The 13,776-nt window shown below is 41.6% G+C and overlaps 1 protein-coding gene across 1 annotated transcript in view; it reads right to left on the bottom strand.

Annotated features, from left to right (window-relative positions):
• Positions 1–1,725: 1,725 nt before the first annotated feature.
• MASP1 (MBL associated serine protease 1) overlaps positions 1,726–13,776 on the bottom strand; it is a 175,087-nt gene continuing 163,036 nt past the window's right edge. The window contains exon 16 of the mRNA XM_082249635.1: positions 1,726–1,936. Coding sequence (XP_082105761.1) covers positions 1,746–1,936 — 191 coding nt within the window. The 3' untranslated portion in view covers positions 1,726–1,745. The remainder of the gene's footprint in view (positions 1,937–13,776) is intronic.

Below are 13,776 nucleotides of genomic sequence, written 5' to 3'. Positions count from 1 at the left end.
AGTCTTACTAACAATTTGTTTAGGGGCAAAATTATGTCTCTCGCTCTCTTTGGAGTCTATACCTCTTTTAGTACAAGAAAGGATTTTGCTTGGCTTGGTATTGTATGCTGTTAATAAGGCCTGCCATACACAATTCGAATCACGGCCGGTTCAGCAGGAACCCACCGAGATTCAAACCGTTAATGGGCAGGCTGAATGTACCAAGTTGATCATTTGAACATCTTGGGTGCAACCAGCCTGCCAGTTTTGCTTGCAATTATCGCTAGCGGCTGCTATAGCCGCTAATGATAATCACGGTCTTCTCCCAGTGGGGATGGCTTCCCCTGATCTCCCCCACCCCACACAACAGACAAAGGCCCAGCAGGAGGGATTCCCGCATCAACACTGTCTCTGTTGATGGGGGAATCAAGCAAATTTCTTTCCTGCAACAGATGCAGAGAATGGCATGGACAGAATGAGTGCCAATCTCTGCACTAGTACATGTGAATGAATGGCAGTGTCTCACAGTATAGGCAGTCCCCAACTTACATATGACTCAAACTTACAAATGGAGGGAGACAACAGGAAGTGAGAGGAAATCTACCCCTAGGAAAAGAAATTCACTCCTGTAAGAGTTCTCATGGGAAAAAGGTGTCTACACTGAAGTTTATCACTAATCCTTGTTTTCACGACAACCCATAATCTTCAACATCCAGTTGTCACAGGGACAAAAAGTGAGGTGAAATCTTCTGAACAGGGACAAATACAGCAAAACAAATGTTACAGTGGTGTTAACCAAAAAACTTAAAAATTATGTTTTTGGCTGGAGTTACAACTTACATACAAATTCAACGAACAAACCTACAGACCCTATCTTGTTTGTAATCCAGGGACTGCCAATATGTGCTCATTTTTCTGTGTGGAGTAGCAGTATATTTTGGTAAAGAAGAGGTATTGTAGTGAGAGTTCCAGGTTGAAGATGAACATTTCCGCCCAAGTTGCCTTTTCTAAAACTACCTGGGGGATCTTTTGATAAAATAAAATATAACCCAGAGTTGGCTTTAAGCTTAAAGGGAAAACTTTGTTTGAGACCTCATCACTGAGCAACATGGAGGTATGTGTACTTCAAGGTACTTGATTTGCAAGGTGAGCAAGGACAAATTCTTTTAAAGTCTTGATTTTAAAGGAAAATAACGTGGCTGTTTTTGTCATAAAACTCATGCTTTATCTACACATGATCAGCATGGTGGCTTCGCAGTTAGCACTAGCTTGGTAGCACTAGAGTCATAAGTTTGAATCTCAACCACGACACTACCTGCCTGGAGATTGTATGTTCTTTCTCTGCCTGTGTGGGCTTCCTCTGGGTATTCCAGTTTTCTCCCACCCTCCAAAGACATGCCGGAAGGTTAATTGGCTCCTGTCTAAATTGACCCTAGTATGTGTGTGTATAAATGTGAGTTAGGGACCTTAAGCTGGCCATACAATTTTCTTTTTCCTTTAGATTTACCTTTAACTATGTACTGCAAGGGCCCACCTGATTGTTTACAAATTTCAGTGTTTAGGTTTGACCACATATTATATGGATCTAAAGTAAAATTGGACAAGAAAATTGTATAATGTATAATTAGATTGTAAACTCAGGGCAGGGACTGATCCGAATGTACAATTTGTATGTAAATCATTGCGTAAATTGTCAGCACTATATAAGTGCTTCAAATAAAACAATAAATACACATCAAATCTACATTTTAAAAGAATTCATTTTATTATAATGTTGCTCCACTTGTTGACTTTATCCAGTCTACATTTTTATAGACATTTGAATATACACCATATCTATCACTATCCCCACAGCCAACTCCCCAGGACACTGTTCCTGCCAGATACCAGTTATTTTTGTGCTGACTGAAGGTGACCATTGGACCACCAGAGTCACCGGAGCAGGCATCCTTCCCTCCTGCAAAAAATGAGACTGTTAGTTCAGTATGTGCATTTACCTTGTAACAAGAATTCAAAAAACTGTGTTTAAAAGTGTTGTAACATGCAACAACCAGTTTCTCAAAAAAAAAAAAAAAAAAAATGAATATAATTTTAAAGACTTAAGAAGTTTGGAAATAAAAAAAAATAAAAAAACAATTATTATAACTGTAATAAAAATACAGCACAATGTCAACTCATCTGTGAATAACCAACATTGTTTCCACATAAAAAGATCTTTAAGTATCGTGAGTAAGGATATAAATTGACTTAATACAAAAAACTCCAAGTGAAATAAACATACAATGTATCTATTACAACATGTTCAAAGGAAAGAAGTCTCCAGTGATATTCAATCGATCCAAAAAATATATAATCAAATGAATCCTGCCACCTCTGTGAGGGATAACAAACTTAATCAGTCCAAAGGATCAACGGATAATCCTACCACCTCTGTGTGAGATAAACAACTCAAAAACAGGTGCTCAAAAAGACTCCACCACCAGTGATTCCTAGCAGCTCACCTCCAGCTTTGACTCCTGTTTCACCAGAGAGTCAAAGAACGCTATTCCCCATTAGAGATAGTCAAACTCTGAATGGATGGTTGGATGGATGAATCTGGATGCATCAGGATCCCGGCTTTTCCTCCGGCTTTAACTCCTGTTTCACCAGTCAAAGAACGCTATTCCCCATTAGGGATGGTCAAACTCTGAATGGATGGATGAATCTGAATCAGGATTCCAGGATGTCTCTGGTATCAGGATCCCAGTTTTTCCTAGTGCTCTCTGTAAAAACTTTTATTATCACACAAATAAAAAAGAGCTCACTCACATAATGTAATATGGGGGTAGTGGGGAGTAGTGGGGTCCCCACTGAAGAAGTTCGTTTGAGAACGCAATGCGTCTGGAGGCAGGAGCTGACATTTGGCTATACCCATGACCATTACTGATTTTTACGGCTGAAAGCCAGTGGATGTATACTAGGAGCATATTACAGCGGTCACGGTTTAGTGCTACATCATGTGAGTGAGCTCTATTCTTTTGTGTGATAATAACAGTTTTTACAGAGAGCACTAGATATATTGTTTTTGTTCCCTATGGTGGAACATTATATATGAGGAAAAACTGGGATCCTGATACATCCAGAGACATCTATCCATCCATACATTTACAGTTTGATCCCCCCCCTAATTGGGGACAGCGTTCTGTGACATTGGATATTTATTTCACTGGGAGTTTTTTATATTTAGTAACTTTGTATCGATCCTTTCTCACGATACTTAAAATCTTTTTATGTAGAAACATAAATGTGAGTAATGTTGTTATTCACAGATGAGTTAAGATTGTGCTGTATTTTTATTACAGTTATATTTAATGGAGTGAAGTGAAAGCACTTTTTAATACAGGCGGCAATTTATTATTAATAATAATTTTTGCACTAATATTGGGGTAGAGGATATTGTGTGGTTTATATTTTTTAAATACGGTATTGTGCTGAATAATAATTATTATAAAAAAACAATTATACTCACCTAGATGGCTGCAGCACCAATCCTAGCTGCAGCTGTTCAACAGGAACCGGCTGAATTGCGATTCATCTATGGGCAGGCTGGTTTCTTTATGTTCATCATGGCTGCTGCTACCTACAGACAAGGTAGGCGCCGGCCTAGAGCGCACATCAGTCGGGGGCACTGGCATGTTTCGCCACTGGAGTACTTCCCCTGTCCAGTGTGCACCGTGCTTAGTCTCGCTCAGTGCCAAGCAACACAGTCCCCCCCACCTCAACCACCCACTCACCCGCCCGTCTGCAGCACATCTCCCACTTGCTGCACATCCCTCACCCGCTGTATATCCTATAAGAGGAGGGAGAAGAAGGTAGGCTAGGTCTGCCCCACCTCTTCCCTATGTCCACCCTGTGCCCAACAATAACGCCTACATGCAGCCAATCTGTGCCTGGAAAGGGGGTGTGGGCGGGAGATTTCAAAGCAGCCATTGCTACTGTCCTGATATCTCCCTGAGCCTCTGAAGACAATGCAGCCCAGGGTGAGTGATCTTCCCCCTCTCTCTTCCTTAAATTTGCCATAGTCTTCCTGCCTTCCATGTGCCATAGTCTTCTTGCCTTCTACGTACCATAGTGATCCTGCCTTCCATGCATCATAGGGATCCTTCCTGCCTTCCATGTACCATAGTGATCCTTCCTGCCTTCCATGTGCCATAGTGGTCCTTCCTTCCTGCCTTCCATGTGCCATAATGATCCCTCCTTCCTGCCTTCCATGTACCATAGTGATCCTTCCTGCCTTCCATGTACCACGGTGATCCTTCCAACCTTCCATGGGCCAGAGTGGTCCTTCCTTCCTGCCTGCCATGTACTATAGTGATCCTTCCCACTTTCCATGTGCCATAGAGGTCCTTCCTTTTTGCCTTCCATGTGCCATAGTGATCCCTCCTTCCTGTCTTCCATGTACCAAAGTGATCCTTACTTCCTGCTTTTCATGTACCGTAGTGATCCTTCCTCCCTTCCATGTGCCTCAGTGGTCCTTTCTTCCTGCCTTCCACATGCCATAGTGATCCCTCCTTCCTGCCTTCCATGTACCATTGCGATTCTTCCTGCCTTCCATGTACCAAATTGATCCTTCCTGCCTTGCATGTGCCATAGTGGTCCTTCCTTCCTTCCTTCCTGCCTTCCATGTGCCACAGTGTTCCTTTCTGCCTTCCATGTGCCATAGTGCTCCTTTCTTCTGGCCATCTATGCACCATAGTGATCCTTTATACCTTTCATGTGCCATTGCAATTCTTACTGTCTTCCAGGTGTCATAGTGATCCTTCCTGCCTTCCATGTGCCATAAAGATCTCTTCTGCCTTCCATGTGCCATAGTGATCCTTCCTTCCTGCCTTCCATGTGCTATAGTGATCCTTCCTGCCTTCCATGTGCCATAGTCACCCCCTTTGCCTTCTATGTACCATAGTGATCCTTCCTGCCTTCCATGTGCCATAAAGATCTCTTCTGCCTTCCATGTGCCATAGTGATCCTTCCTTCCTGCCTTCCATGTGCTATAGTGATCCTTCCTGCCTTCCATGTGCCATAGTCACCCCCTTTGCCTTCCATGTGCCATAGTGATCCTTCCTGCCTTCCAGGTGTCATGGTGATCCTTTCTGCCTTCCATGGGCCATAGTGATCATTCCTATCGTTTATGTACCATAGTGATCCTTCCTGCGATCTATGTACCCTAGTGATCCCTCCTTCCTGCATTCCATGTACCATAGTGACCCTTCCTTCCTGCATTCCATGTACCACAGAGATCCCCCTTCCTTTCTTCTATATACCATAGTGATCTTTCCCTCTCTCTCTCTCCCCAAGCGTTGGTTCATACTGCAGTACTTATTCTCTGGCTCCATCCCGGGTTCCTCAGGTGCTTCATAATCCTCTATTTTAAGCTCTCTGCCTATTTTTAGTTTATAGAAAACCAGATGTAGTCATGTCATTTTTGAAATGATTATGTTGAGGTTTATATGTATTCCTGAGACTCCAGCTTGTGGCACAGCAACCAAAGCATATTTTATAGGTACAAGGAAGCCCAGTTTTTGTTTAATCATGGCCCTTAATCCCCTCCCATGATCATGTTTGGCCACACCCCCTTTTTGCTGCTGCGCTCCAGGCAACCTGCAGGTTGCTTTCTCCCTAAAGTGTCCCTCATTCTCACATTCAAAAGTTTGGAAGTATGCGTATCAATGGGATGCACAAAGAGGGTGGAGCCAAGGGGGGAGGCAAAATTAGAGAAATGGACAGAGGGCGCACCAGCCTAGCGCATTATCTTTAAAACAATTTATTGTAATAGACATGTATACACATTATACTTACAAAACGATTATGAAACACGAGCAATAAGCAATGAGGGACCACCAGGGGTCTCCACTGGGCATCCTCAGCTGCCGCAGGCCGTGGAGACCTCAAAAATTTCTTACGCGTTTCGGGGTGTTCCCCCTTCATCAGAGCTAGTTGGGGGAATGAGTGGTAGGGCTTTTGTATATTCCAAAAGGTCACATGATCAAGTCCCAAAGCTCCACCCTTTGTGGGTGGGTCAAGAACAATATAAATGTAAAGAAGTATATTACTGATGACAATAAAAGCATAAAAAATATAAATATATATAGAACCAATGCATATGCAAAGAAATCAATAAAAGATGATCACCACAATACATGACAATATGACCATGGAAGAGCCAGCCATGCAGAGTTGCCTGACATGGAACAAACATCAGACCCTATTACCTTGTGCGATCATAAATGCCATCCAAATGCAGCCACAGACTTAGTGTATGGTAAAAGAAATCTATCGAAATTCCCTGCTGTTCCTTGTATATGTTATATAATATGTTATAGTACATGTCAAATCTACATATGCCACAGCTTTCATATAGATTGGAGCCACAATGTCATAAGGAAGGGACTGACTGAAATGTAAACCATCAGTGCAGATTCTGAGAACAGGATTATGTTGCTATTAGAATCATTACCGGAGTGTCCCTGTGTCTGGGGTCTTTGTGTCTCTGTTTCCGCTGATGTCCTATTGTGGATATCCTGTGTGATCCTGGATACTTCCTGTATACATCACTTCTGGTTCCTGTAAGGCATGCGGAAGTGACATAGAATGGTCTGTCAAGACGGATCTCGCAATCCATGCTGTGCCATCTACCTGGCCCCAGCATGAATTGCATGCAGAGCTTTGTAGCTGGAAATTTGGTTAGTTTCTACATTGATTCCAATTTTCAATATGCTGCAGTGGGAACGGCATGATCGCACTTACACTCATAGGGTGGCCAGATGGACTCAACTAAAAATGAGTAATAATACAGTACAATATATACATATATATATAAATATATATATATATATATATATATATATATATATATATATATATATATATATATATATATATATAAATACACATATATATATATAAAAGGACACATATATAAAAAAACGCATATAGAATGCATATGCATCCATAGATGATCAATATTTCTGTATATAAATACCTGTAGCGAGGTTGACCACCACCTTTTGGTGTCAAATGGTAAGGGATGTTATATATATTGTATACAAAGCTTTGGAAGCGTGAGAACTTCTGGATCTTCACCCTTGGCAGCTTGGTGCCCAAAGGGCTGAATGAGGACAATGAGGTTCACAACCTAGTTTAGCAGTCTGAACCAGTGGTTCTTTCCCCCCTTCTCTTCCTTCCTTTTCTTCTCCTCTTCCATATATGCACATAAAGTCAGGTGTTCCAGCATATATGTGCCCATTAGTGTGCAAATAGATGCACAGGGTTTAGCCAGCTACACTGGTATACCAAATTTATCATAGATAATTATATGTCCGTGAGTATATGGATGTAGGTGTGCTTACACACATGCATTTATTTTTTACATATTATATATTCTTCTTTTTGTGTGCATTCTTCAGGCGTATGCAGTTAACATTAACATTGTAATTATTATGATTACTTTCATACGCGCACTTTTCCACATACGCAGTTACATTGTGCACACCTTACATCTCATTCCTAGTAGAATTCTATTTTAGTAATTTTTCTATGGAATTCTCCTGTTACATAATCTTAACCCATCCTTAGGCATGTTTTTTATATATATTTTTTATATATATACTTTCATGTATATTTTATATTATATTTTATTGTAATATAACAAGTTTGTAAACAATATATATAACATCCCTTACCATTTGACACCAAAAGGTGGTGGTCAACCTTGCTACAGGTATTTATATACAGAAATATTGATCATCTATGGATGCATATACATTCTATATGAGTTTTTTTTATATATGTGTCTTTTTATATATATATATATATGTGTATATTTTTTTTATATATGTATATATTGTACTGTATTATTACTCATTTTTAGTTGAGTCCATCTGGCCACCCTATGAGTGTAAGTGCGATCATGCTGTTCCCAATGCAGCATATTGAAAATTGGAATCAATGTAGAAACTAACCAAATTTCCAGCTACAAAGCTCTGCATGCAATTCATGCTGGGGCCAGGTAGATGGCACAGCATGGATTGCGAGATCCGTCTTGACAGACCATTCTATGTCACTTCCGCATGCCTTACAGGAACCAGATGTGATGTATACAGGAAGTATCCAGGATGACACAGGATATCCACAATAGGACATCAGTGGAAACAGAGACACAAAGACCCCAGACACAGGGACACTCCGGTAATGATTCTAATAGCAACATAATCCTGTTCTCAGTATCTGCACTGATTGTTTACATTTCAGTCGGTCCCTTCCTTATGACATTGTGGCTCCAATCTATATGAAAGCTGTGGCATATGTAGATTTGTCATGTATTGCGGTAATCATCTTTTATTGATTTCTTTGCATATGCATTGGTTCTATATATATTTATATTTTTTATGCTTTTATTGTCATTAGTAATATACTTCTTTACATTTATATTGTTCTTGACCCACCCACAAAGGGTGGAGCTTTGGGACTTGATCATGTGACCTTTTGGAATATACAAAAGCCCTACCACTCATTCCCCCAACTAGCTCTGATGAAGGGGGAACACCCCGAAACACGTAAGCGGTTTTTTAAGGTCTACATCCTTCCACGGCCTGTGGCAGCTGAGGGTGCCCAGTGGAGACCCCTGGTGGTCCCTCATTGCTTATTGCTCGTGTTTCATAATCGTTTTGTGAGTATAATGTGTATACATGTCTATTACAATAAATTGTTTTAAAGATAATGAGCTAGGCTGGTGCGCCCTCTGTCCATTTCTCTTTTCCAGTATCTGCTTTGGGTTACCACGACCCGTTGAGAGTGGCAGCACAGCCTGAATTTACTACAATTTGACCTGAATCGCATTTTCAGGATACCAGCCGCAAGGACACCCCTCAAGCGCAGGAGTCATTTGCTCTTTGTACATTTTTGGGAGGCAAAATTAGGTTTCGCCTAGGGTGTTAAAAATCCTTGCACCAGCCCTGATGTTCATCTTTTGGTCAACTTCAGTACAACTAGCCTGTGTTTTTTTTTTCTTCAATTTACTGATGGTGGTTAAATACACTATATAACAGTGATCATTGTGGTATGACGGCTGGGAAACCTCCCGTTGTCAGCATACAATAGCGCAGCAGGATGGATTCCCCTATCAACACTGATCTCAACCTGTTGTGCATAGTGTATGGCCTGCGTTACAGTTTACATTTTTCTTATATGCCAGGAGCATACCTATCGCTATGCTTCCAGTGATCCAAACCTCTTGCCTTAGATCCTGAGGCTGCAGAGTCACATGCAACCACTGTGCTCCCCTTTCTTTCCTCCTGCCAAGTAAACTCATTCAGAAAATACCAAGGCTCCTGTGAATGAACAGTCAGAGCCCCAGAGTATAGTGATAGCTGCACTCCTGGAGCTCCATAAAATTGCACGTGTACAATAAAGAGATAAGTCCATGAGGTGGCATGCACCACATTGAGCCTAATTTATACTATGCTAGCACATGTTCCAGATTGGCTGAATTACTGTAGTTCAGCCTTACGAATGTTTGATTTTATAATTGTTATTCAATTTAATTGTGGTGAGAAAATTTGAAGGAGCAGGACTGAAATTTTTTTGCTATGTTAATGTTAAATTAAACAAAATTTGAAAGTACTTTCCAAATGACATTTATCCAGTCATCTAATGTACAAATCATTTTCCTATGTATATTCATATGAATTTTCAGACCAACTTTCATTCCAAAATCTACTATGTATGACCAGTTTTAGGGTAAGTGCTCTGTATTACTAACCATGGGCTTATACTGATAAAAAGGCCAGCAATCCTAAAGAAATGTAGACATTGCACCATCTGTCACTTTTTGAAAACTCCTTGGTGCTCAGCCCTCACAGTCACATTATTCATTCACATTGATCTGTGAATGAATGAACTCTCTTCCAACATGGCAGATGGCTTGTAGTTCTCAATGAACACGGAGTGCGCTGCTGAGCGCTCTCATACTTCATTGATTCTTTCTGAACTTCTGTAACTGTCTGCCCCTACCTCATGTACAACAGCTGCACTGAGAGTCTGCATAAGCCTGACACCGCACCAGTGATCTACTGATCATAGGTGCAAAGCTCTGAAGGCTCCTGCAAAAATATGTGCATTTATTATTTTTACCCAAAAGATGAACCTAGCCTTTTATGTAGATTAGTTTAGAGATGGTGGGTTAGAGCAGTTGACTTCAATGAAGTAGAATTTTTAGGGCTGTTCATGATCACAATTTGTCTCTCTGGAGAAACTAAACTAAAAAAAAAAAAAACTTTTACCTTCTCTGTCAATTCATTCCTCACAGTTACTACATTTTTTTTGTATCACTTGGCTCTCTGTTTTAAATTGTTAGTTTCCACAAGCAGGACCACCCTGATCAACTGGCTAAACACATCTGAAAGGGTACTGCCTGCCCTTTACCATTAACCCCCTCTTAAACCTGCCCCAGGCTGACTCTCCACATATCCCCCAGCCCCCCCGTTCTAGACCAGAAGTCTAGATACCATGCAGAAAATGGCCTTGGACCTGGGAAAGGGCATCCAGATCAGATGCAGGCCCCCAGGTCTTTGCACCACTTTCCTAATTTGAGCATTTGGGTCTTTTTGGACTTTCTGACTGACTGTCAAAAGCTCTCTTTCTTTCAAGGGTTTGATCAGATTAACAAGATTGATCTGGTAGAGTTATCTTTTTTTGTGTTGGTAGACCTTTCAGTTACATTTTTCAATTTTCTCCACTATCTCAAAGGGTCCCTGCCATTTTGCAAGAAACATGCTCTCCATGGCCAGGTTTAAACTCTCTGACTTTGACAGACTGGTTGTATACTCGACTCTGGACCTTTGCCAGCAGTCTGCAAAAATCTTCAATCCCTTCATCATGTCACATTCCATAGACTGCTTATGCTTTGAACACTGGACTGCCACATGAATGAGTTGTGGCAGAACCAACACCGAACTTCAAGGGGTTTAAGCTTCCACCTCTCAGGAGAGTTTGGTGCTGGGCTGCTCCTAGGGGGAGTGTTATGCCCCAAGCAAACACCATGCGGACAACAGGTGGCATTATGCTGGAACACACCTCCCAGGTCCGGCCCAGCTTTCTGATTGCAGAAGGGCCCCCATAGAAGCTTTCTGCACGGCCGTATCTTTTGACAGTGGTAAAAATCTCATCCAGGAACTGGGGCTCCGACTGAGCCATCCATCGATGCAGCTCCCTAGGAAGACCGTGCAGAAACTGGTCCAGGGCAACCCACTCCACAATCTGAGTGGGTTTCTTCACCTAAGGTTTCAGCCAATCCTGGAATTGGTGCGTTAGATGATACATCTGCACATGGGCTGGCTTAGTCTGTCAAAGTGCCAGGCATAAACTCAGCTCGCCCTTAAGGCAACAGTCACCCCCAGCCTGGCTATTATTTCAACCTTTAGCAGTTTATAAGGGTTGATTTACTAAAAGCAAGTTGACTGTGCACCTTTGCAAGTGCACTTGCACTCTGCAAGTGCAGTTGCTCCAGAACTTAGTAAATGAAGGAAAGCTCTGCTGACTTCCATCATCCAATCATGTGCAAGCAAAAATGTTGTTGTTTTATTTTCTTGCATGCGTTTAGGTGCTCTTTGTAAAGTGTAGCTTTACCACATTTTCTAAGCTCTGGAGCAGCAGCACTTTCAAAAGTGTTCAATCTATTGCCTTTAGTAAATCGACCCCATAGTCAGGTGTTGACTATGGGGCCAAGTTACAGAATGCCTGTTGGGGATCTGTAGTCAGGAAAGGGGCCAGCACATCCACCCAATCTTTCTCACTGAGTCTTTCTCTTGTTGCAATCAACTCACAAAGTGTCAAATAAGCTTCAATATTATCTATAGCCATTAACCACTTACCGCATACTAACGTACCGGTACGTCGGTACACTTTGCAGGGTTATACCGGGATGATGCCTCTAGTTAGAGGCATCATCCCAGTACCGTGGTTTGAAGCCGACGGTCGGCTTTCCATCGGTAACGACCGATGCGGCTCGGGAGCCGCTCGATCGTTACCCGGGGGGGCGGGAGGGGACGTCCCCCCCTCCCGCCGCCTTCCGTGGCTATGCTCGGGGCTCCCGTCCCACCGGGAGCCCCGAGCACCCAGCCGGCATGTCCGCCGGCTGGATGGAGTCCCGATGAATGCCGGAAACTACATCGATCGGGTCTCCGATGACGTAACCCGGAGGCGGCGTCCATGACGTCACTTCCGGGTTACTGTGCTGCAAAAGGCGGCAGATTTGAAAAACGGCTGTATGCAAAAATGCCGTTTTCGGCGTTTTGCATACAGGGAAGTGTAGTGGAGGGGTCTAGGGTCCCTTGATCCCTCCATAAAGTGTACCTGTCACTACATATTGGTGTCACAAGGGATGTTTACATTGCTTGTGACAGCAATAAAAGTGATCAGATTTTTTTTTTTATAAAACCTGTAATAAAGTTTAAAAAAAATAAAAAATAAATAGGAAAAAAAAAAAATTTAGCCGCCCCCGTCACCGTTAGCTCGCGCACAATAAAAACGTATACGCAAGTCGAGCCGCGAATGAAAACGCTGTTCAAACCCCACATGTGAGGTATCGCCGCGATCGCCAGAGCGTGGGCAATAATTTAAAAAAAAGAGCTACACTCTAAACTGGTAACCGTTAAATAAATTTAAAGCGTCGCAGATTGAGATGTCTATTGACCGTAGTTTGTCGCCATCCCACGGGGGGGCGCAATTTTAAACTGTAACATGTTGGGTATCTATTTACTCGACGTGACATCATCTTTCACAATATACAAAAAAAATGGGCTAACTTTACTGTTAAGTATTTTTTAAATGCAGTGAAATGTGATTTTTCAAATTTTTTCCAAAAAAATGGCGTTTTAAAGACCGCTGCGCAAATACCGCGTGACAAAAAATTTTGCAATGACCGACATTTTATTCTCCAGAGTCTTTGCTAAAAAATATATATAATGTTTGGGGGTTCTAAGTAGTTTTCTAGGAAGAAATACTGGTTTTAACTTGTAAACAAAAAGTGTCCGAAATAGGGCTGGGGCTTAAGTGGTTAAGTAGGTAAATTTCTGACAATTGAGTATTTCAGGCTGCATCCAGATCTCCTCTCTGTAGACAGCAAAACAGTCACCAACCACCCCCTCTGATCAGCTGGTTAGTAAACAGGCCTGAAGGGAAAGTACCTTCAGGGGAATTTTGAATGGGCTGAAATAGTATATCACCAAAAGTAGTATATGCACTACTTTTGGAAACTCACAGCAACTGTAACTTGTGTACTATGCATCCAAATGCATTGCATTGGCCAATAGTGTTTGGGGTGTCATTAACCATTCAAGGACTAAGCCTATTTCTGACACATGTTTACAAGTTAAAATCAATATTTTTTGCTAAAGAATTACTTAGAACCCCCAAAAATTGTATACATTATTTTTTAGCAAAGACTCTGGAGAATAAAATAGTGATCATTGCAATATTTTTTGGCATGCGGTATTTTTGGAAAAAGTAAATTTCACTGAATTTAAAATAAAACTAAACAGCAAAGTTAGCCCAATTTTTTTGCATATTGAGAAAGATGATGTCACGCCAAGTAAATAGATACCTAATATGTTACCATTTAAAATTGTGCACACTCGTGGAATGGCGACAAACTACGGTACTTAAAAATCTCCATAGGCGATGCTTTAAAATTTTTAACGGACCAGTTTAGAGTTACCTCACATGTGTGATTTGAACATCGTTTTCATTTGCGGGTGCAACTTA

This window comes from Pelophylax lessonae, assembly GCF_965119305.1.
Source record: "Pelophylax lessonae genome assembly, chromosome: 3".
In the NCBI taxonomy this organism is placed as follows: domain Eukaryota; kingdom Metazoa; phylum Chordata; class Amphibia; order Anura; family Ranidae; genus Pelophylax; species Pelophylax lessonae.
The sequence above is the reverse complement of the archived record's forward strand: the minus strand, read 5'-3'. Positions and strand labels throughout refer to the sequence as shown.